The sequence below is a fragment of the Ophidiomyces ophidiicola genome, assembly GCF_022830035.1.
Source record: "Ophidiomyces ophidiicola strain CBS 122913 chromosome Unknown scaffold_11, whole genome shotgun sequence".
NCBI lineage: Eukaryota > Fungi > Ascomycota > Eurotiomycetes > Onygenales > Onygenaceae > Ophidiomyces > Ophidiomyces ophidiicola.
In genome coordinates this window covers 29502-49141 of record NW_026054651.1, presented here as the reverse complement: position 1 = coordinate 49141, position 19640 = coordinate 29502, and the positions used below count along the sequence as shown (strand labels likewise).

Here is a 19640-nt window from a genome sequence, read left to right as displayed (position 1 = left end):
GGGGCTACTTTGCCACGTAAATTGATCCAGCAGTAGTTCAGTATCTAACTACACGCGGCACCGAAGCTGTTGAGCTTCGGGTCTCTTTTTCCATAGGGCACTGTGGTCAGGCTAAACCACAAACATACTAGCTAGCTAGCCTGATATTAACTATGTCCATCAAACACTGCAAACAGCGCCTTCCAAGTCATCGACTCATCTCAACCTTAAACAAATGTTCAGCTTCATTGCGTGGTATGGATCCGCCGCTTCGATTCAAATTCAAAATACAAAACATTAGAGCCATCCCATAGCGATTTTCCCATTTTTCAGCAGCGAACATATCCATTCATCCAGGCCTCATTCTAATTCTATGTCTCTTGTCCGACCCAGAGTCCCTTAACGAGCTACTAGAAGCCTATTTGCATTATTGTGGGCGAGCACGGGCGTTTCACCTGCTACACTCCACTCCGTCAGTAAGATCGTGCTCATTGTGGAAAGTATGTTCTTGCCAGATGATCAAGGAACCCACCGCAGCTCAGGCTCAATTCGTTGCACCTCGTGCTCAACAGTCTCCAACCATTGCCAGACCATTTGCTTCCTGGCCAGCATCAGCTGTGCGTACTGCTCGTCATATTCTTCAGGCTCTCCTTCATATTCATTCTTATGGTGCCCTTGATACTGGATCGGGGGAAGACATGGCCTCGGGTACGAATATCCCTGTTGCGGTGGATGTGCCTGAGCCACGAACTGATGACCTTGCGGCGAATATAATGACGATGCTTGCTGGGTGCCCCCCGGGTGAGGGCGATATGGCAAATACGGAATGTATGCTTGCGTAGTATGTGGATTGTGATGGTTATGTCCGTGATATCGACCAGGACGAGACGGCTGTGGCATATTGCGAGTCAAAGGGGAAGCTTGCTGCCGAAATCGTGACGAGCGCATCCCAGGTATCTGCCCCGGTGTTGGCGGGGTGGGATATTGGTATTGGGTTTGGTACACTCCAGGATTACACCCGGCCTGAGGAATAGGATATTGATAGTGTCCTGCATACATCCCCTGCATCATACCTGGTGCTAACTGAGCGAGGTGTTGGTACGGAACTATGGACGCTCTAGGGATCACATGCGGTACTTGCGAGCTCGAGTATTGTTGCTGTGCCGGGTACATTCCAGGGCTGATCGGTACCCGTGGAGCGGCATTTTTGTACTGTGCCTGGTTTACGCCCGGGCTGCTTGTCATTGGAGAGAGGCGATACTGATACCGAACATGATGCCTTTGAGAGTCCCCTGGTACCTGAGGAAAGATGTCTCTATACCGATTTGGATTCGTGCCTGGAGTGTCTTGCAATGGGGAAAGGCTTCGTTCCTCTTTGACTGAAGTCTTTTCTGGAATTCCTGGTGCTTGTAGCTCAGTATTTGGATGCTGGATCGAAAACATCTCGTTTCCTTGCGGCGCCTGGCTGCTTAAGGCTAACAACGCTCCATAAATATATTCCCTTCCGCTTGAAGATGACTGCGCTGATGCATTGTCAGGTTCATTATCATATCCCTGGCCCACACTATTACTTGTATCTCCATTTTCACTTGGATTAGACGGGGGATCCGGGTTTACCACGCGCAATGTGCCTCTGGGGCCTCTCGTTGCGATATCACCAAGGTTGTTGTCATGGAGTCCAAATTCTTCTCGCACACGTTTGACTCTTTCCTCGATTCGACGCATTGACGAACTTCTTCTTGATTTCTCCTCCACACTTGCTGCTGATAAGCCTTTTCTGGAATTTCCAGCTGCATCGGGCGTTGCTTTGTTGCTCATTGCAGCTTCTGCGCCTGAACCTGCACTTTTGCTTTTTACTGTATCGGATTTACCTTTTTTGGGCATTGCTTCTCCATGTTTCAGTCCTTTTTTGCGGGAAAACCCCATCTCTATGGCGCCTTCCCCTTGGTTAGGCTCTGATATTGTATCAGGCACGCGTCGCTCTGTCAAGATCTTTCGTTCACCTCCCAGTTAGGCATTCTCTAAAACAAGAAAGCTATGTTGTATATCCTGCCTCAAAAGCATAGCCAAAAGCAGCAACTTATGTCAGAAACAACCAATGCAACAGAGTGACTTTGAAAAAGGTTATGGCAGGGAGTGATTATAAAAGTTTGGATGTTTATACTGTGATAGCCCCCCTTCCCTTTTTTGCTTAGCGCCATTTTGTCTGAGAGTGATTGCATTCACTCTGCAGCTCATGCCGCCCAGCAAGCACGTTTAATTTGTTCAAGGGGATTTCATGCCCTGTCACTATCCTTCACATGGTCAGTTGCTAGCCTCTGTCTAGTCACTAGATACACTATCCATTCAAATATTTTCTAGTTCTCCATCAGGAAATCCGCTGTATGGATTACCCAATTCTTACTCACTGTTTGTATGTGGATACCTCCCTACAATAGTCTGGCTGTCGATGATACTATGCACTATGCTCATCGTCTCTATGGTAAGGCTGTTCGAGCCAATGGCTTATTTTCGTTTCTATAGCTGCATGAAAACAGTAATATGAAGCTTTATATACAATGTTTCCTTTTCCCCATATTTCTGAATGATGGCATGAGAGTTATGAAAATATATAGGGAGCAGTTAAGGTAACGTATGTAGGATTAGGGTTATAGAGAACTTAACGATGATATACCAAGGCAACACGCGTAAGAATATAAAGAGAGAAGAATGTATAGGACAAGCGGTTATTACCTCTAATAATCATAATCCACGCTAAGCAGGGTGTATTTCGAGTATCTTTAGAATTCACGGCTCTCGCCAATATCACAAACATCAAAAACTCCAACGCCCGCAAGATTATTCTTCACTAATGCTTCCTTCAGTTTTTTTGGTGGTTCCATTACATCTTCCTCGGTCAAGACCCAGGTCCCCCAGTGCATTCCAAGCGCCCTTTCGCACCTTGTATCTTGAAATATGTTGACCGCGTCATGTGGGTTTGCATGCATGGGGCTCATGATGTATCTAGGATCGTATGCGCCAATAGGAATAAGCCCAAGTGTGAAAGGGCCGCGGTATTGGCCAACTTGGGCGAATGCGGGACAGTGTGGGTAGTCATGATCCGGGCCATAGTCGTCGACACCATTTGGTAGATCAGGAACCGATCGATAGCCAGTATCCCTGAAGAAGTTAGAATACTAAGATAGAGTCTACGAAGAAAACTAGAGAAAACTTACCCCGCAAAGTACACCTTCGACTGGCCTGACTCAACACTCCACGAAGCCCAAAGAGTATTAGACCGATCCCAGAGAGTGCGAGCACTGATGTGCTGGCACGGGAGACACCCAATACGTGCAGAAATGTTGGGGGGGTTATCCAGAGAGTTTTCAGCCGCGATTGCCTTGATTACGTCTCCTGATGGTGATAGGACGAATTCCCGCTCTTCCCACCAATCCAACTCAGTTACATTGTGGATTCCGCTCGCAGTGAACCATTGCTTGTTTCCAAGAGGTGCAAAAAATTGGCAATTCGGGTGCCTTTTATGAATCTGTTTGATAGTAGGGTATGAAAGGTGATCATAGTGATTGTGCGAAATCACAACGGCGTCTATAAAAGGTATATCCTCTACCGTGCAAGGCATCTCGGTGTATCGCTTCGGGCCAAGCCAGCTAAACGGAGAGCATCTATCTTCGAATACGGGATCGAAAAGGACCCTCAGGCCACCGGGAAATTCCACGTAGTAGCAGGCATGGCCCAGCCATGTGGCCCGTAACTTTCCAGTAGCCCTCGTCGGTAGGAATTTTGGTGAACGCACAGGTACAGTAGGAGGGGTTGTATCTGGAATATTGGCCTCGCCCTTAAAACGCCGCCTTTTCACTAGCGTTAGCTTAGGGCAATATATCCAAATTGGCTTTTTTGGACTTACGCAATAAGTTTGCTGAGTATTGCCCAGGCCGGTATTAAATGCCAGGAGCTATTGTTTTGTTAGTCCATGGACCCCTATCGGGATCAGAGGAGAGCCATGACTGACTCCCATGGATTCTGAAAACCTCCACCCTTCGCGTGATGTGCCTTTCCCTCCACGTCCTCGGGTGCTAGAACCTGCGTTGGGGTAGAAATCGCAGCAGTGTAGAGTACAGCGGCAGCGGTGGAAGCGGCCATTCTTGCTCAAAGCAGGTAGATGGTAGTAGACTATCACCGCTGGAGCTCAAGAGCGAGAAATTCTAGCAGACGGGTTTCAGCGGAGATTTATGTGAAAGGGAATGAAGGAGCGAAGCATGGCCGCCTGGCGTCGCGACAGCCCTGACGTCGACAACGTGCAACGGAGTTAGCAGGCGGCGTTAAGGCTGGAGCTATGGCTTGCAAATGGCACTAGTCCTATTATGATCTAGCGTTTAATTAGCTTAGTCGGAAAATCTTGATCGCAAAGTTGATCCGAGCCCGAAGCTGCATTTCAACAGCCATCCAGATGCCCGCCGACAATGGGGCAGCGGGCTTCTTGCGGCCAATGGAGCCATCTACGGCTGATCTGATTCTCCAGAAAAAGTATGCCGCTGAAACACCCTTCAAATCCGATCAGGGATTGTTGGGCCAACTGTCAAACAATCCCTTCTTTACGGCGGTATGTAACATAGCATTAAACTGGAATGAGCTTTAATATTAATGCCTATCTCTAGGGATTTGGTCTAGCTGGTCTTGGTGCTGGCCTGACCCTCGCCCAGAGAGGAATTCGACATGGAGCGGCCCTCCTTCGGAGGCGAATGCTCGTTGATGTTGAGATCAGCATCAAGGACGACTCCTACCCTTGGTTTTTACACTGGATGACCCTTTACCAGCGATCTCAGCTTGCCAAAACGCCGCAGAAGCTCGGTTTTGTTGAGTCCTTGCTCCGCAAAATGACACCAGGCATGCGCCATCTATCCATCCAAACCGAGAAAGTCGAGTTAGCGAATGGAGCCCTCCACACGCACTTCTCGCTCATCCCAGGTCCAGGAAAACACGTGTTACGGTATAAGAATGCCTTCATATTTGTTAATCGGGTTCGAGAGGAAAAATCGAGGGACTTACAGACAGGTCGACCGTGGGAAACTGTGACTTTGACTACTCTGTACTCCCAGCGGAGTATTTTTGAAGATCTTTTTCGAGAAGCCCATGAGTATGCAGCAAAGTCTCATGAGGGAAAGACTGTTATTTACAACTCATGGGGAACTGAATGGCGCCAGTTTGGCCAGCCCCGCCGAAAACGGCCTCTGAATTCCGTCATATTGGAAGAAGGTGTCAAGGAACGAGTAGTTGCCGATGTTAAAGATTTTCTTGCCAGTGCGTCGTGGTATCACGATCGCGGAATTCCGTATCGCCGTGGATACCTCTTGCACGGACCTCCCGGAACCGGCAAAAGTTCATTTATTCAGGCTTTAGCTGGTGAGCTAGATTACGATATTGCGATTCTTAACCTTAGTGAACGAGGACTGACTGATGATCGCCTCAATCATCTACTCACAATAATTCCATCCCGCACCTTGGTTCTATTGGAAGACGTGGACGCCGCTTTCTCCACCCGGCGCGTACAGACCGATACAGATGGTTATCGTGGGGCAAATGTAACCTTTTCAGGTTTGCTAAATACCATGGACGGAGTAGCAAGTGCCGAAGAGAGGATTATTTTCCTTACGACCAATCATGTTGAGAGGCTCGATGAAGCTCTGGTCCGCCCGGGCCGTGTCGATATGACGGTCAGACTCGGCGAGGCTACAAGACACCAGGCTGCGCAGCTCTGGGAACGATTCTATGGTGAATTTGAGAACTGTGAAGCGTACCAGAAGCAGTTTATTGAGAAACTGACGAGGCTTGGAGTTCTCGAAGACGAAAATGGTTGTAAAAGGGACCCGCCAAAAGCGACGAGCACTGCAGCCCTGCAAGGTCTATTTTTGTATAACAAGAACGATATGGCCGGCGCTATTGCCATGGCCGAGGGGTTACTAGGCGACGAGCCCCACACTGGCCCAGCAACCGAGTGACTGAAGAATCGCAAAACGTGGGGGACCCGGCTGCTGGGGTGATGACCGGGTCTTCGTGTATTCTATTCTCCTCTCCAGCCCGTAAATCCATAAATTTAGCAGTTCTTCAGGAAGTTTTGGCGCCGGAATCGCGGCCCGTGACCTGGCACGTGAACATACGCTAATGCGAGCTTAAGCCAACCACATTCTCTTGGCGTTTCTGATCTGCGTTTCAACGCTCAACGACATCGCCAAACGTCGTCGGGCACGCTTCTCACAGCTACCAGAGCCACGGGCGACGGGTGCCTCTACCATGTGTAAGGCGGTGCCATGCGAGATGCGCGATGGTTGGAGCAATATGGACTACGGAGTACTGGCACATATTATTTGCAGAAACAAAGTTCCTCGAAGCGCCGGGCTGTGATAAGATGCAGGGGATGTGCACCAATCACCCTCCATCTGCACTGTTTGCAGAAGCAGTCCTCCCGCTAGCCACTACTGGGGGCCGGAAGTTATTCAAGGCATCATGCACGGTGACACTAGGATACCCACCAACCGCCCATGATTTGCAGCAATAACCAGCGGCGAGCCGTGCGCGGTTTGTTTTTGCATACCGCTAATAATGCGCAGAGCAGCGGCAGCAGGCCTGATAGTCGCTGCACAAACATTACGCTTTCATTGGCTTGTGAGCGAGTCCCAAGCCAGGCACCGTGGCCATGTTTCTTTGTTTCCTGTCTAAAATTTTCGTCTTAAGACCTAGAAACCCCCGCATGTTCGAGTTTGGTAGATTGTGCATTCATTCTTCCCTTACTTGACCCATTTTTGGGTCGGCTTTCTAATATATACAAAATGGCTCAGACGCCTCAAACATCTTTTCAACTCTTCCCTAACGTCCAATCTCAGAATCATCTACATGGCCAACCTAGAAAGGGTCACAGAAGGCGATCAACAAGATCACCAACAGTCTCACCAGTAGCTGAAGATGTAAAAATTCCAGGACAGACAGAGACTGTCATTCTTCAGATAATTGAAGATACAAATGCGATCACGTCACCCCCACCTGCTCGAGTCAATCAATCACGGCTACCTCCTGTTCTCTCAGAAACGCCTGAAAATACGACCAAAAGTTCGAATTCCCGAAAAGCTCCATCCTTTTCGTCAGTTGCTCAACCTCAGTTCGCTGCGTGCTTCGAAATTGAGACCCAGCAGCCTGTAGGCCAAAAACCTAAAGGCAGATCGTTTTCAACCCCTTCGCCATCTGACCCATTTCCCTTTCGGTCATCACCAGCCCAATACAACACCCCTGCTGAGCCTTACGAAACCACATTATTTGGCTCTAATTTTCCCAGCTCAGATACACCGATAAGGTGTGGATCAAGCGCATCTGCTCGCTCCAACAATCCCTCGCACGCCGAAAAGAAATCCGTGTCCAGCCACATAAAATCCATATTTCCCCTCTACGATCCGAATGTCCCTCTTAGCAAACAGAAATACTACCCGCATCGTGCATCCTCCCTGCCACAGATCATTATTCCAACTTCTGAAAGAGATACTCGCCCGGCACCAGTACTCATTCCGTTAAACCTTACTACCTGTCCGCCTACAGCTCGAAAAGCCAGCGTATCATTCTCTTCAACTGATACACTGACGAAATTATGGGATACCTCGAATGGAGAAAGGTCCGTGACGGATCTAGACACTTTCTATCTGAAAATGCGAAAGTAATTATGACCTCATTGTTTCTCAAGTCCAACACAATGCTAATGTACATTAGGATCGATGCATTTACCTTCGTGTTTGGAAGCCAGACCTCCCCATTCTATACACTTCGCACCAACCCAATGAATGATCTTGAAATCCATAGGACCCATCCCAAACGGCCGAACACCAAATCACCGGTTATGACACTAAATATTGGCGATGCCAGTCGAGAAAGTCACGGAGGCATTTCCCTTGCTCTATTCCCTAAGCTTGCCGAACTCTTGACAAGGGAGCATGCTTTGGAGTTCGCTCGGAAGAATAACCTACCCCCTTTGAATGCAATGCAGGCGGAAAATGATGCTCTAATGAGATCAGAAGCTCAAAATTCTTGTATTCTTGAGCTGAAACCTGCGCAAAGCCAGTATAATATCTATTACCCAACATTACTTGGGTTGGGTATGGCCCCCACTCATGGCCAGGGCCCTTCCCACCCACCGAGTCAATTCGGGGTACTCCATGCAACCGTGTTGACTACGCTACCCCACACTATTGCCATGCGTCAATATCCGATAATTCAAATTGCGCCCCCAAATGCCGACCTAAATACCCAAGCTCCCTTGGTTTCTTTGGACCTTGAAAGTATGGCATTGTCTATTAATGTCCGACAGATACTAACCACGACTCGCTCATTCTACGGGATTGATACCATGGTTTCTTCAATTTTGACCGTCGCACTATCGAATGAGACGTCTAGATCCATTCTCTCCAGCATGAGCATCCAGTCCCCTAGGCCCTCTGTAGTACCCCCCCTTTACCGAGAGGACTCCCCACAGCCGGAGCTTCCGGCCAGGAATGCAGGCGTTCAGCTAATCGCTACCCAAGCGGAGCGGGAAGATGTCGAAGAAGCTATGCTAATGGATCAAATTCGCTCCCAACCGCGGCCTCATGCTAAGCAACGGTTCTCCCTCATGAGTATCTTGCCTTGGAAACCCGAAAGTGACGAGCCAACTAAAGTCAAAGATAAGAAGAAACCCAAGAAGAAAGCAAAGCCCGTTGCAGTGGAAGAATTTGACCTTGAGCAGTATGGGAGTAATGCAAAGGGTGCTTATGAAAAGCAGAAGCTTCCAAGGACATCGAGGGTAATCTTAAAGTTCATCTCGTGGGCATTTTCAGCAACCATTTGGATACTGACTAAGGCTGTCAAGTTCTTGGTTTGGGTGGTGGTTACTATTACGAAGCGAATGACACGTGAGAAATCTTGATGAAAAACTATTTATATTGCCTCTCCTGACGATTGAAACTTGAAACATTGTTAATTACTATTTTGGCGGGGCAGGTTCCCGCTGCAGCGGTGGTTTTTATTATGACTTTAGCAACGCATACTTGACTGATACCCCTGTTAGTCGTTTTTAATATATCATACCAGTATTTCCTGCACATGTGAAGTGCTCTGCAACGACCCGAATTATTTTTGGTCTTAGTTTATTTCTCTTAATTTATTTCTAGCAATAGTGTAGAGACATGTCAATAAACAAACCCAATTCTAGCACCTGATATTCCAAATTAGTATGAAGATCTGTACACTCTAGCATAATGTATTTCACTTTGTTTCTAGTTTCGCCATAGAATTAGTAGTTTCGAGCTCGCGAAAGAGTTCGAGTTTGAGACTTGGTTTGCTAGCGAGTCAAGCAACTGTTTTCAGAAACCCAATCTACATCAGAAGCCAACCACGAAAGAAGAAGCAGATCTCCATATGGTAACATATTCATTTCTATTATTTTTGAATGCAGTGCTGCGTAAAATATCTCATGAATATCCCCTTGAATAGAAACAACAAGACAAAACAAAGGCTTGGTGGAAGAATTCCAGCCTGTGTTTTTTACTAACATGCCAAAGACACCTTGGAAATGTGGGAGCAGAAAGAGAAGAAGAAGAGGAAATTCTTTTTTTTTAGGACAGAAGAATAATAAGAAGAAGAAAAAAGTGTATGTATGTGCCAGAAAGTAGCGCTTTCCCCCTGTTACTCGCTAAAGAAGACGACAGACAGCAAAACAGCCCGTAAGAGCCAAAAAAAAAAAAAGACACACGTAAAAATAATTGACAGGAATTGAAGCTTCGGAGGAGAATAAGAGCAGGTATCTTCAGTTAGTCATGGGTTTTCATTGGAACTTCTTCCAGGCTCGCCACTGGCCCGGTGAAGGGGGGGAGCTGGTCCCAGGACGAGTATCCGCATCATTGCGGAAATGTCCCGGACGCGCCAGAAACGACGCGCGCTCCTTATCCTCCCTGATGGCCTGTCGTCGGGCAACCCGCAAGGAGTCGATGCGGGCCTGCGAGAAGCGGAATCGCCGCATGAAGCAATCATCGGCGAGCGCACTCGCGTCGAGCATTCTCTTTGGGGCAGTCTGTACGATCTGGAAGATCTCCATGGGATCGCTAACGGAGAGGATGTCACGTTGGCTGATCCGGAAAATCGCCAGGGCAACGCGAAAAAAGGTCCTAGACCCTTCGTAGAAAAGAATGTCCCAGACGCGCAGCGTAGTTTCCAAAGGGAGACTGCCGATGAACATAGACATTAGCCAGTTGGTAAGCCCAAGAGTGATATCGGGTAGTCGTGTAGTAGTGGTGATGGTTGGAGGTCTGGATCTCGCAGTGGTAGGCGTTGGGCTGGCGACTTTCGTGTAAACAGCGGGGAGAGATTCCTTTAGGGCCACCATGAGTATCCAAAGGTCGGCATTGGCGCCCTCGAGACTGACCTCATGGGTCCCAGGCAAAAATGTAGAAGTAATGATATGGAGCATCCAAAAAGATTTTTCTTCGGGTAGGAACAGAAGGAGAAGGCCTGCGATAAAGTTAAGTGATTGGGTATAACCAATCTTCGAGTTATGAATCGAAAACGCATAGAGAACACGACGTAGCGACTGAATTATAGGAGTTTCTGGGGTATCTGAAAGGTGATTAAGATTGCTGCTTCCTTCGAATGGCTGGGATGCGGAGGAGTCATCGGGCTTGTAGTGAACATTGTCAGGGAACGTTCTGTGAAGATCACGCTCGATATGTTCCTTGTCGTCGTTCATGGGTGCCTGGAATGCCTGTTCCACGAGTTTACGATAGAGGCCTGGGCTTTTGAGAAGATACTCCGGGCCTCCTGCATACCAAAACCAGGCAGAACCACGGTACTCGGGAGGGATACCTTTCCTGATGTACCGCTTCATCTTATTGGACCTTGAGGGGAAAGGAAGGGTATCTGAATGCTCAGGATGAGCGCTTCCCACCATTTCTACCCATTTTCGCCTGCGATAGTCAACGTATCTTAGATATGGGTCGTTCCACGCTTTGAACTGCCTCACGGTGATATGGGTGGTTTGCTTTTTGAACCCATATATATCTCTGAGATCAGTGTCGGTTGACAACGGCGGTGGTACTCCGACAGACAATACTTCCGGCACCGTCATTCTCTTCTCTACGTTTCCTGGTAGATTGCCACTTGGACTTGAAAGAGGGCTTGTTCTCTGCTCCTTGTCCGCTGACCCAGTGTCCACCACCAGCTTTGGCTGCAATTGTGATTTAGGTAACGATATAGGAGCGTTTGTGGGAGATGTTGTTTTGTTGCTAGGTGATACTAAGGCGTTTGGCCCAAGCTCCGCCACTTTTAGAGATGACTTAGGATAACGAGATATGGATTGGAGATCTGCAGCCGGAAGCGACTTTTCCGGGTCAGGCGAGTCGGGCGAGGTGCCGGAGGAAGAGTCGTCAGAGAAGCCGTCCAAATACATATCAATGGCATCGTCCACACTCATACCGGTGTCCCCAGCGTCTGGCGAAAGATCGGCCACGGAGCTCGGATTGGTCAGGATGCTACTTCTCTCGGTCTCGCTGGCGGGCTCCAGGCTGGTACTGCCCGTCGTGGCGGAGTGCAGGCTCGACCGTAGCGGCGTATCAAAATGCAGCTCGGGGGGCGGGTAGGGGTGTGGGCAGCGCGGGCTCAAGGGCGTCTGCAGCGGCGAGCGGTCATGACGAAAGGGCGCAAAGTGCCTGGAATGCACATTTATGGGCGACAAAGCGGGCAGTTGCCTGGCAGACGGGGAGACGGGCGTGGCAGCCCGCGAGGCGGATCTGTCAGTCTTGCTGGCCGGGGAGACGGGGGCAGGCTCATGGCGGCGGATATCAAACGGCGAGGCGGCGCGGAGAGACGGCACTGTAGCAGCAGTGGCAGCAGGCGAGAGCTGGAGGCAGGCGGGACGCAGGGCGTGTGGCGGCGGGCGAGCAGGCGCGGGCACGGCGGTGTCGAGGGCATTCAGGGCCGGGCGACGGGCCAGGGGGCTGGTGGGCAGCAGCGTGCTGACATCGTCAGGGTCGGGCAGGCGAAAGGTAGCGTGAATCGCCGCTTGTTTCGTGCCCATGGCCGCTGCTGTCGGGTGTCGCAGCCGGCCGGGGGCATCGGATGGGCTGGGCTGGGCTGCGGCTGGTCTCACGACGCCATGTAGCTCTGGCTCACGGGCTTCGAGCTCTCACGGCGCGCACACGACGGCGGGCGACGATACGGGCTCGCGGGCGGGGAGGCAAGACGGCTCGGCGGAGGCACAGGCGACGGACGGCGAGCAGGCAGCGCGGTGGGAGGGCGAGAGAGAGAGAGAGAGGCCGGCGGTTAGCTCGCATGGCGGGAAGACGCCGGCGCTGGTGCGACAACCACGGGGGGGGCGAAGCGAAGCGAAAGCGACTCAGACAGCTGAAGCTTGATGGCAGCAGCACACGCCCAACACCACACGGCCAGGCTGGTGAGTCAAGCGGCCGCGTTAGAGTTGGCTCGCCGTCGCAGATGCAAGACACGGAGCCAGACGGCGGCGGCTTCACACGCCTCCCCGAAATCCGGCCGCACAATGGATGATCGCAGCCAACAACGACACCAGCAAACAGCAACAATGGGGATGCTGGCTCGCTGATCGTCCGAGCAGGACAGGGCACATACAGGCGCTGGGCTGATCTCGCATCTCCTGCGAGGCACAGCACGGCACGGCTCCTGACGCAACAGATCAAACACCTCCTGCAGCAGCAGGGCAGGCTTTCTTTCATGTTTCTTTCACGGCGTCCAAGGGAGAAGAAGAAGAGGAGGAGGAAGAAGAAGAGCTCAGGCTCCGGCGCATCGGCATTGTCTCTAGGTACTCGTTCACAAACATCAAAAACTCCAACATGTCCCAGCAAAGAAAGGCCAGCGAAGAAGCGTCCTCCCAAAAAAAAAAACCGCAACAGCATGGTCAAAACAGTCATTGGGCTCATGTTCACATCTTGAGACATTAGTCCTCCCATTCCCAGCCCTCACCTCTCCTTCGCATACTTCTTCGTCCACTCCCGCGCCGTCTGGTCAAACAGCTCGCGATCGTTGTTGAACTGCTCGGCGATGCGGCCCTCCACGGCGTCGTCGGGCATGGGCTCCTCCAGTAGGTTCCGGGCGAACTCGATCACCGAGTGCAGCCTGGTCGACGGCTTCCACTCGTCGGCGCGTAGCATCCCTAGGCACATCGTGCCCTTGTCGTCGTTCGTGACGTTGGGGTGGTAGATTTTGGTCGCGAACGACACCGTCGGCGGCTTGAAGGGATACTCCGGCGGCAGCACGAGCAGTAGACTGAAGGAACCGCCCTGCAGCGCCCGTTAGTCGTCGTCTGGCTCAACGGCCTGGAGTTCAGTATGTAGTTCGGCGGGCAGCACGTACGCGGTACGGCGAGTTGTCTGGCCCCGCCATCTGCACCCGCCATCTGTACAGATCGGCCTCGTCGCGCAGCGCGACCTCGATGCCTGCCGGCGGCGTCTTCATCAGCTCGCTCAGCTCCTATGCCACAGCCATATCAGTCAGCACGGCTCCCCAAATCACCCATGAAGGCGGACTCGCACCTTTGCAATGCGCTTCTGACTTCCCATGGTGGCGCGGGGTACTTCGCGGGGGCCGCGTAGTTGGTGACCCGGGCGTGATGGTGCAGCGACACGCGCAGGGTTACAGTCCAGACGGGTTAAGTAGTGATGTATATGTAAACACGGTCTACCAATACCAGCTGGATGCGGAGGTGCAGAACTGTGGCACGACCTTCCAGCTGTCCATCTGGAACTTACATATGCTTCCGCCACATCACCTCGCAGCCCCGTCTTCCTTGGCCTTCTCTCACACATCAAGCCATGTCGTCACGTCCTGTTAATCCACTGCTTGTGGTCCCCGTTCCTATAGGGGTTGTGCCAGGCCGTATTGCTGGGTTGTAGGCAATGATCGATGACCAAGCTACCAGTGAGCCGTAGAAGAAAAATCTCCACACTGCTATCAGCCTGTAGTACAATCATTTCCAAGGTAGAATTGAGTACAGATTGTGTCAAGTAACTATATTTGGGTGCATCATACAGAGGTCTTCCTGGGTATGTAGTGTCCTTTCGGATAATCAAAAAGAACTGTGTTGGAGGGACGATACCCAACAAGTGCCAGCAAGAGTGATTCTATGTTAGGCAATTGCCTGAGACTGGCGAGCTGAAGGAGACAGAGTAGATGGTATCGGACAGGACTGCAGCTAGAAGGTGGTGCACAGGAATTTTGTCGGGCCAAATAGGTGCTGCATGAAAAATGTCTGATAGTTCTTGGCACCAAACCGTTCTCCCGCACCACCTTCTAGCTGCATGGTCATCTATTAATCTGTCACAGCCAACACTCGTCAATTTCAATCATTAGGATCTGAAGCTGAACTCTCTGATCAGGTCAAAACTTCAACTCATTTGAGCAAGACCATGAGTTGGGTACATAAGGTACCGTGCTCGTGGGGCGTGGGATTCATCGAAGGCATACTATACTAATTACCTGATTAGGTAGAGAGCTCGGCTTCAAATTGTAGAGCTAACACAGCCATGCCTAGCCAGCGCAGCATACCGAATAAGATGCTGTCACCCTATTATACCCCAGACCAATTCGTCGCGATCGAGCTGTCGATGCTGCAGCTTCTGCAGCTTCCAGTGTTTGGCACATTCTCCAGCACCAATTCAAACCAGTAAAATTATCTTACATTTTGGGAGTCTATTCTCGCTGGAGAATCACCATAAGGCCCATAATCCCTAATAACACACTCTTCAGCCACGGATGCTCGCTGAGCATGATTGTCACATATCCAACAGCTGGAATGTAGCCCCGTACACTGCCCACCAGATCCACTTTCCGGTCCAGAAAGTCCTGTCCCTGCGCGTAAAGCTCCGTATCATCAGCGAGGTTGTTGTCGCCCTTGGTGAGCAACTTGTGCGAAACGAGCGAGGCGTCTGAGTGAACGGCCCTGTATAATATGCATTAGTTTCCACGGCACCCAGACGTATACATCTCCAACTGAGCTTCAGCGAAGCTTCAAAGTAGCCGTAAGAACAAGAAAACACAACCCTATCCTACTTACCCAGCTGCAGTGGTATCTTTCTTCCCCGTCTTCGCACTCGACCCAGCACTCTTCTTCTTCTGCCCGGCCTCCTTCGGATCCTTCGCATCGTCGCCAAACGCCCTCACCACGCGGTGCACGATTGGGATATCCTTTCCTCGCACGTTATACACCACGATCTCGCCCACTTCGGCGCGGGGGCTGCGGTTCCACAGAAACAGCAGATCGCCGCGCTGGAAGGCGGGCTCCATGCTGCCCGAGAGCACAACGACGATGGGCGACGACGAGTTGGTGTAGATGGACAGGCCCTTCCACATCATGAACGCGGTCGACAGCACGAGTGCGAAATTGAGCACCTGCGTGAGCGTCTGCCGCGGGTTGGCGAGGTATGGGGCGATGTTGCTCAGCATGGTGCCGGTGTCTGGCGGCGCGGCCGGGCGTTCGAGAAGAAAAGGAAAATACAGAGAGGACGCTGATGGGGATGGGAATTGGTGTTGGGAGGTTGGATGGGAGTCTCTCCACCTCGAAATCGCGCCGGCGTGGAGTTCTTTGCACGAAGCCGTGGAGGACGTGGTCGCGGCCTGTCGAGGAAGAAAGCTTGACGCAAGCTGGCCAGAGAAAGCTCGCCCGCACCCGCGCTTTTTTAGCGTGAAGACTCGCCCGTCACTTTACTCCCGCACCCTTTTTGTCAACTTTCTCTCTCTTACATTCATAACCAGCAGCGCTGCTCTACTCATATAATTCCGATTAGAAGCCTGAAGTATTGCCCTATCCGAATAGCTAACAACTAACATCGGGTTTGTCAGATCCCAACGATGAATAAAACATGCCTTATTGTCCAGTGCTCGTCTAATGCCTTGCCTTGCGCAAACCCCCCATTCCCGTTACCATAAAAACGCCTCCACAATGCATATAAAGAAAACAAACAGCGATGAATGAAACATAGCCTAAGCCTCAGCATTGTATTCCACGTCGGCTTTGTTAGTTCAACTCCGCTTCCGCTGCCGTCACAGCAGCCAGGCGCTTTGAGATCACTTTGCCGGCTTCCAGGTATACCGCGGCCCTGAAAGCAGTATACCTCATCATTATCGTCCAGAACTTCGCGTCGTTCTGAATCGACAGAGACGCCAGTCTTGTTCCAAAATACTCCGCGATGTAGGCCCGCATCGGGTCGCGTTCGCCCGCGCAGCAGCACGGCTTCGCGGGTGATTTCGTCGCCGTTGTCTGGAGCCCCTCGTATTCCTGTTCACGGTGACCGTCGATGGACGAGAAGATGAAACTTGCAACCTGGATGATGACGTCCTCTTCGACATATTGGCAGCCCAGCTTGAGCTTGCGAACCGCAAGCATTTCAAGGTTGGGTATGTACAGGCTGTGCGCGAGGTTGTACATCCACGCGCACCGCAGAGCTTCCGCGTTATACTCTTCTCTCGTCCTATACCCTTCCAGATAGTACGCCGTGCATCTCTCCTTTCGTAGCCCCGGCTGTAGAGGATTCTGCCCCACCCGGCTCTCGATGAGCATGGGAAAATATTCCCCCGTCAGGAGAAAGCTGCTGACAGCGCCGCGATCCTGCTCATCCAGCGTGGAAAACAATACTGCCGCGGTCTGACTCATAGAATCGCTCATGGATTCCAACGACATTACCATAACGCTTGACCTGACATGCACTCCTGGCCTTTGGATCGCGCTATCAGCCTCTCCGGCATGACGCGCCTGTAGCCTCGCCTCCTGATCTTTGGGGATCTCTCCCGCATCCTCCAGGTTTTCTCTTTCTATATTCTGTATAGCAACTCGGTGGATATCTCCACAGCAGAACTTCTCGCATTTCTTGGCGTGCTCTTCACTCTTTTCATCAAAGAATGGCGGCATGGGGTCTTCCGTTTCGCTCGGCGGGCGTTCTGTTGCTTGGTCGGACTGAGATTCTTGGTTTTCTCGAATAACTTGTCCATCCTTCATCCACCGGATGTTTCGCGGGCATCCCGCCTCTGTGGCCATGGGCGCGGCGTGCAGAATAAATAACCTTTACAATGACCTCACGATAGAAGCGTAACCCACTCTTCAGCCTGGCGTTCTCGAAGCCCATGACTGAACTGCCAAAGATGCCATTCTTGTTAGAAACCTGAGCAGAGCTTTACAACGGCAACCGCAACTCTGCCGCATTCGGAGCTGGTCGATCTTTCCGCTGGCCCTAAAAGCTTGATTTGATATGCGGATCAAGAAGAAGTTTAGGGAGAATAGCCTAACACCTCGATAAATGGTCTACATGTAGCGCTGCGAGATCAATGTGGTGGCCAAAATTCTCATATTTCAATATAGCCCCTGATCGAGCTCACTAATACAGGACTTAGAAGCAGAGTTATACAATTGCGAGAGCAGTCGCAGGCTGGTTTATAGGGCTTGAGGAGAGGGATGGGCAGGAAACGAGCTTCGGTGAAAAAGACCAGCAGAAACTGAGAGATACACGGGGAAAAAGGACCAATCACCCTAGGACTTCAAGGTTCAATCTGATGTTATCAATTTCACAAGTCAAAAAATGCAATGGTGGCATAAAACCAAAGCGTGCCCGGCCAACCTCGAGCAACAAGAAGAATAGAATCAATCGAAAAGCTTGGGTGATTCTTATTATCAAAAGCAGAACTGGGTTCTGGTTCGCAAACTGGTCTCAGATCATCCCATCTACGGTCGTTGTTTCGCATTTTCGTTTAGATTCCTCGGGCTGTTTATTTCGTTCCGACAATTTCAGTCAACAGCACCCGAGAAGATTTCCATTTGGATTAGTAGCACGATAACAGTGCAGGTCTTAATTTAAAAAGACTTGGGAGGGTGGCTACTGCAGTTAGAACTGGGTAGTTGAATAGAAGTCGTGCCATGAATAGCGCGCAAGTCAGCCCCTCAGAAGCTAGGCACAGAGGGTACATACTTCATTCCAGCAACGTCATCAATATGATTGCACATCGCTACGAACAGATCGAAAAACAATTTACCACCCATCTCCATCTCCGTCTGCATAGTTCCGCTTCTCTTGAACGTCTTGCGGCTCCGAATGATTAGGGCTAGAAAATGAGCTCGGAGTCGAGATTCCGAGTCCGGTGTGTTGTCGTATGTATACCGCGCGGAGCGGAGAATGACATCGGCTGGGATTGCAACGTGAAGCCCCTGCTTTTTTAGAGCAAGGGATTTCAGCCCATCCAAACCGTATTTCTCAGCAGCACAATATATAACGGTATCCCGAAGGACATAGTTGCCAATGCCGGAATGGAATATGACTGATTCACTTGATCCTCGGCCACCTGTTTTACGCAGCTGGGAGTCCTCGAGGTAATAAGGGTTGTGACGTTTACTCTGGAGCAAACGGGGGTAATAGTCACCCTTGTAGAGGTATTCGAGGACGCAGGACAATATCTCGGGTTCCCTAAAGCAGATGTCAAGCCGCAATTCAATCCAAAATCGGGTAATAGAGTCGCACTACGTACTCGTCATGCAAGCCAATCTGTTTTGGGCTATCACCCACCATTTGGTGTTTCAAGGCAGCCGCAAAGAAAGGCGAGAGAGACAAGACATCCTCATGAGCAGCAAAAACTCGTTGATCTTGACCTACGATTAGGGTCACTATGGGGCTTGTAAGGCTGCTAGTTGATAGTCAGCTTTCATCCCATGTAAGCTAGCAAACACTCTATATGCGTGGACGAACCCAGAGCTTGATGGGCTGTCTAATTTCTCCTGCATTTTAATCTTTGTTTCGTCGCGGTAGGTCTTCTTAGCGGGCTTGACGGACTTTCCCACTCGGTCCCTTGAGGAAATCGAGCGTTTGAACATCGCTTCCGAATTGGCGACAACTGACGGAAGAAACTAGGCAGAAGAATGTTCCGGATATATGTATATATATAGCAAAGATAAAGAGTGGACAGGCTATCGCCAAAAATCAAATTGACGCTGATCGATCACGCACGTAGCATGAGAGCCTTGGAAAGCCGCTCCCAAGAGCTACGAGCCCCAACTATCTTCAATTCTCGGGCGCGAGAACGAGAGGACAGAGGAGACGCGTAGTTATCCCAGAAAGAGGCTTTGCGCACGAGATATCATACAGAAATGAACCTCGTGCGGATGGACAACTGGTCGGCTCGACGAAGCGTGAAAGACGAAAGAAAAAAAAGAAGACTGAGGCGAACACGAAGAAATGTAGATAGCCCGCGAAAGGCTGGGTCATGTGATGGCGCCAGGCAGCCGCTGCAGATCACAACCCCGCGTTGTGTACGCGGAAATAATAATAATAATAATGCTGAAGACTGTCCTCACGTGTGCATCAGCCAAAATTGCTTGGTGGGCATTGCCAACTGACTTCCAAGGCAATTGTATATTATTGCTGGCCAACAATAACAGCGACAACATGTCGAGATGCCGGTCAACAGCCGAGCAGAATCCTTCTCGAAAATTATCGATAATACTGATAAACGTACCATGAATTTGGTTTGGAAGTTCACTCCTTTGCAGAATTCTCTGTTGGATCTATGCCAAGCTTCCATTCATCCAGTCAGCTTGCGTGGCAATGTCAACACGTCAAACTTTGGAGGTTCCTGAATGCTAAACAAGATTT

General features: G+C 50.6%; 8 protein-coding genes across 8 annotated transcripts; 2 read left to right on the top strand and 6 right to left on the bottom strand.

Moving 5' to 3' along the window:
* Positions 1-498: 498 nt before the first annotated feature.
* LOZ57_003307 (uncharacterized protein) lies at positions 499-1863 on the bottom strand (the record flags this gene model as incomplete). Its single annotated transcript, XM_049252356.1, has 1 exon — positions 499-1863. The coding sequence occupies one exon, from the start codon at positions 1861-1863 to the stop codon at positions 499-501; it is 1365 nt and encodes a 454-aa protein (XP_049108530.1).
* An 896-nt stretch (positions 1864-2759) lies between these two features.
* LOZ57_003306 (uncharacterized protein) lies at positions 2760-4119 on the bottom strand (the record flags this gene model as incomplete). The annotated part of the gene is made up of 4 exons (XM_049252355.1): positions 2760-3138; positions 3195-3827; positions 3884-3931; positions 3989-4119. The coding sequence occupies 4 exons, from the start codon at positions 4117-4119 to the stop codon at positions 2760-2762; spliced, it is 1191 nt and encodes a 396-aa protein (XP_049108529.1).
* A 307-nt stretch (positions 4120-4426) lies between these two features.
* BCS1 (Complex III assembly protein translocase and chaperone) lies at positions 4427-5975 on the top strand (the record flags this gene model as incomplete). Its single annotated transcript, XM_049252354.1, has 2 exons — positions 4427-4579; positions 4635-5975. 2 exons carry the CDS (start codon positions 4427-4429, stop codon positions 5973-5975), a joined length of 1494 nt encoding a protein of 497 aa, XP_049108528.1.
* An 828-nt stretch (positions 5976-6803) lies between these two features.
* Positions 6804-8917, top strand: LOZ57_003304 (uncharacterized protein; the record flags this gene model as incomplete). Its single annotated transcript, XM_049252353.1, has 2 exons — positions 6804-7675; positions 7729-8917. The coding sequence occupies 2 exons, from the start codon at positions 6804-6806 to the stop codon at positions 8915-8917; spliced, it is 2061 nt and encodes a 686-aa protein (XP_049108527.1).
* Positions 8918-9814: 897 nt separating this feature from the next.
* On the bottom strand, positions 9815-12058 carry LOZ57_003303 (uncharacterized protein; the record flags this gene model as incomplete). Its single annotated transcript, XM_049252352.1, has 1 exon — positions 9815-12058. One exon carries the CDS (start codon positions 12056-12058, stop codon positions 9815-9817), a length of 2244 nt encoding a protein of 747 aa, XP_049108526.1.
* Positions 12059-12971: 913 nt separating this feature from the next.
* On the bottom strand, positions 12972-13571 carry LOZ57_003302 (uncharacterized protein; the record flags this gene model as incomplete). Its single annotated transcript, XM_049252351.1, has 3 exons — positions 12972-13292; positions 13366-13482; positions 13545-13571. 3 exons carry the CDS (start codon positions 13569-13571, stop codon positions 12972-12974), a joined length of 465 nt encoding a protein of 154 aa, XP_049108525.1.
* A 1129-nt stretch (positions 13572-14700) lies between these two features.
* On the bottom strand, positions 14701-15453 carry SEC11 (Signal peptidase complex catalytic subunit; the record flags this gene model as incomplete). The annotated part of the gene is made up of 2 exons (XM_049252350.1): positions 14701-14950; positions 15065-15453. The coding sequence occupies 2 exons, from the start codon at positions 15451-15453 to the stop codon at positions 14701-14703; spliced, it is 639 nt and encodes a 212-aa protein (XP_049108524.1).
* A 571-nt stretch (positions 15454-16024) lies between these two features.
* LOZ57_003300 (uncharacterized protein) lies at positions 16025-18862 on the bottom strand (the record flags this gene model as incomplete). The annotated part of the gene is made up of 4 exons (XM_049252349.1): positions 16025-17066; positions 17967-18458; positions 18520-18675; positions 18738-18862. The coding sequence occupies 4 exons, from the start codon at positions 18860-18862 to the stop codon at positions 16025-16027; spliced, it is 1815 nt and encodes a 604-aa protein (XP_049108523.1).
* Between the last annotated feature and the right edge of the window lie 778 nt (positions 18863-19640).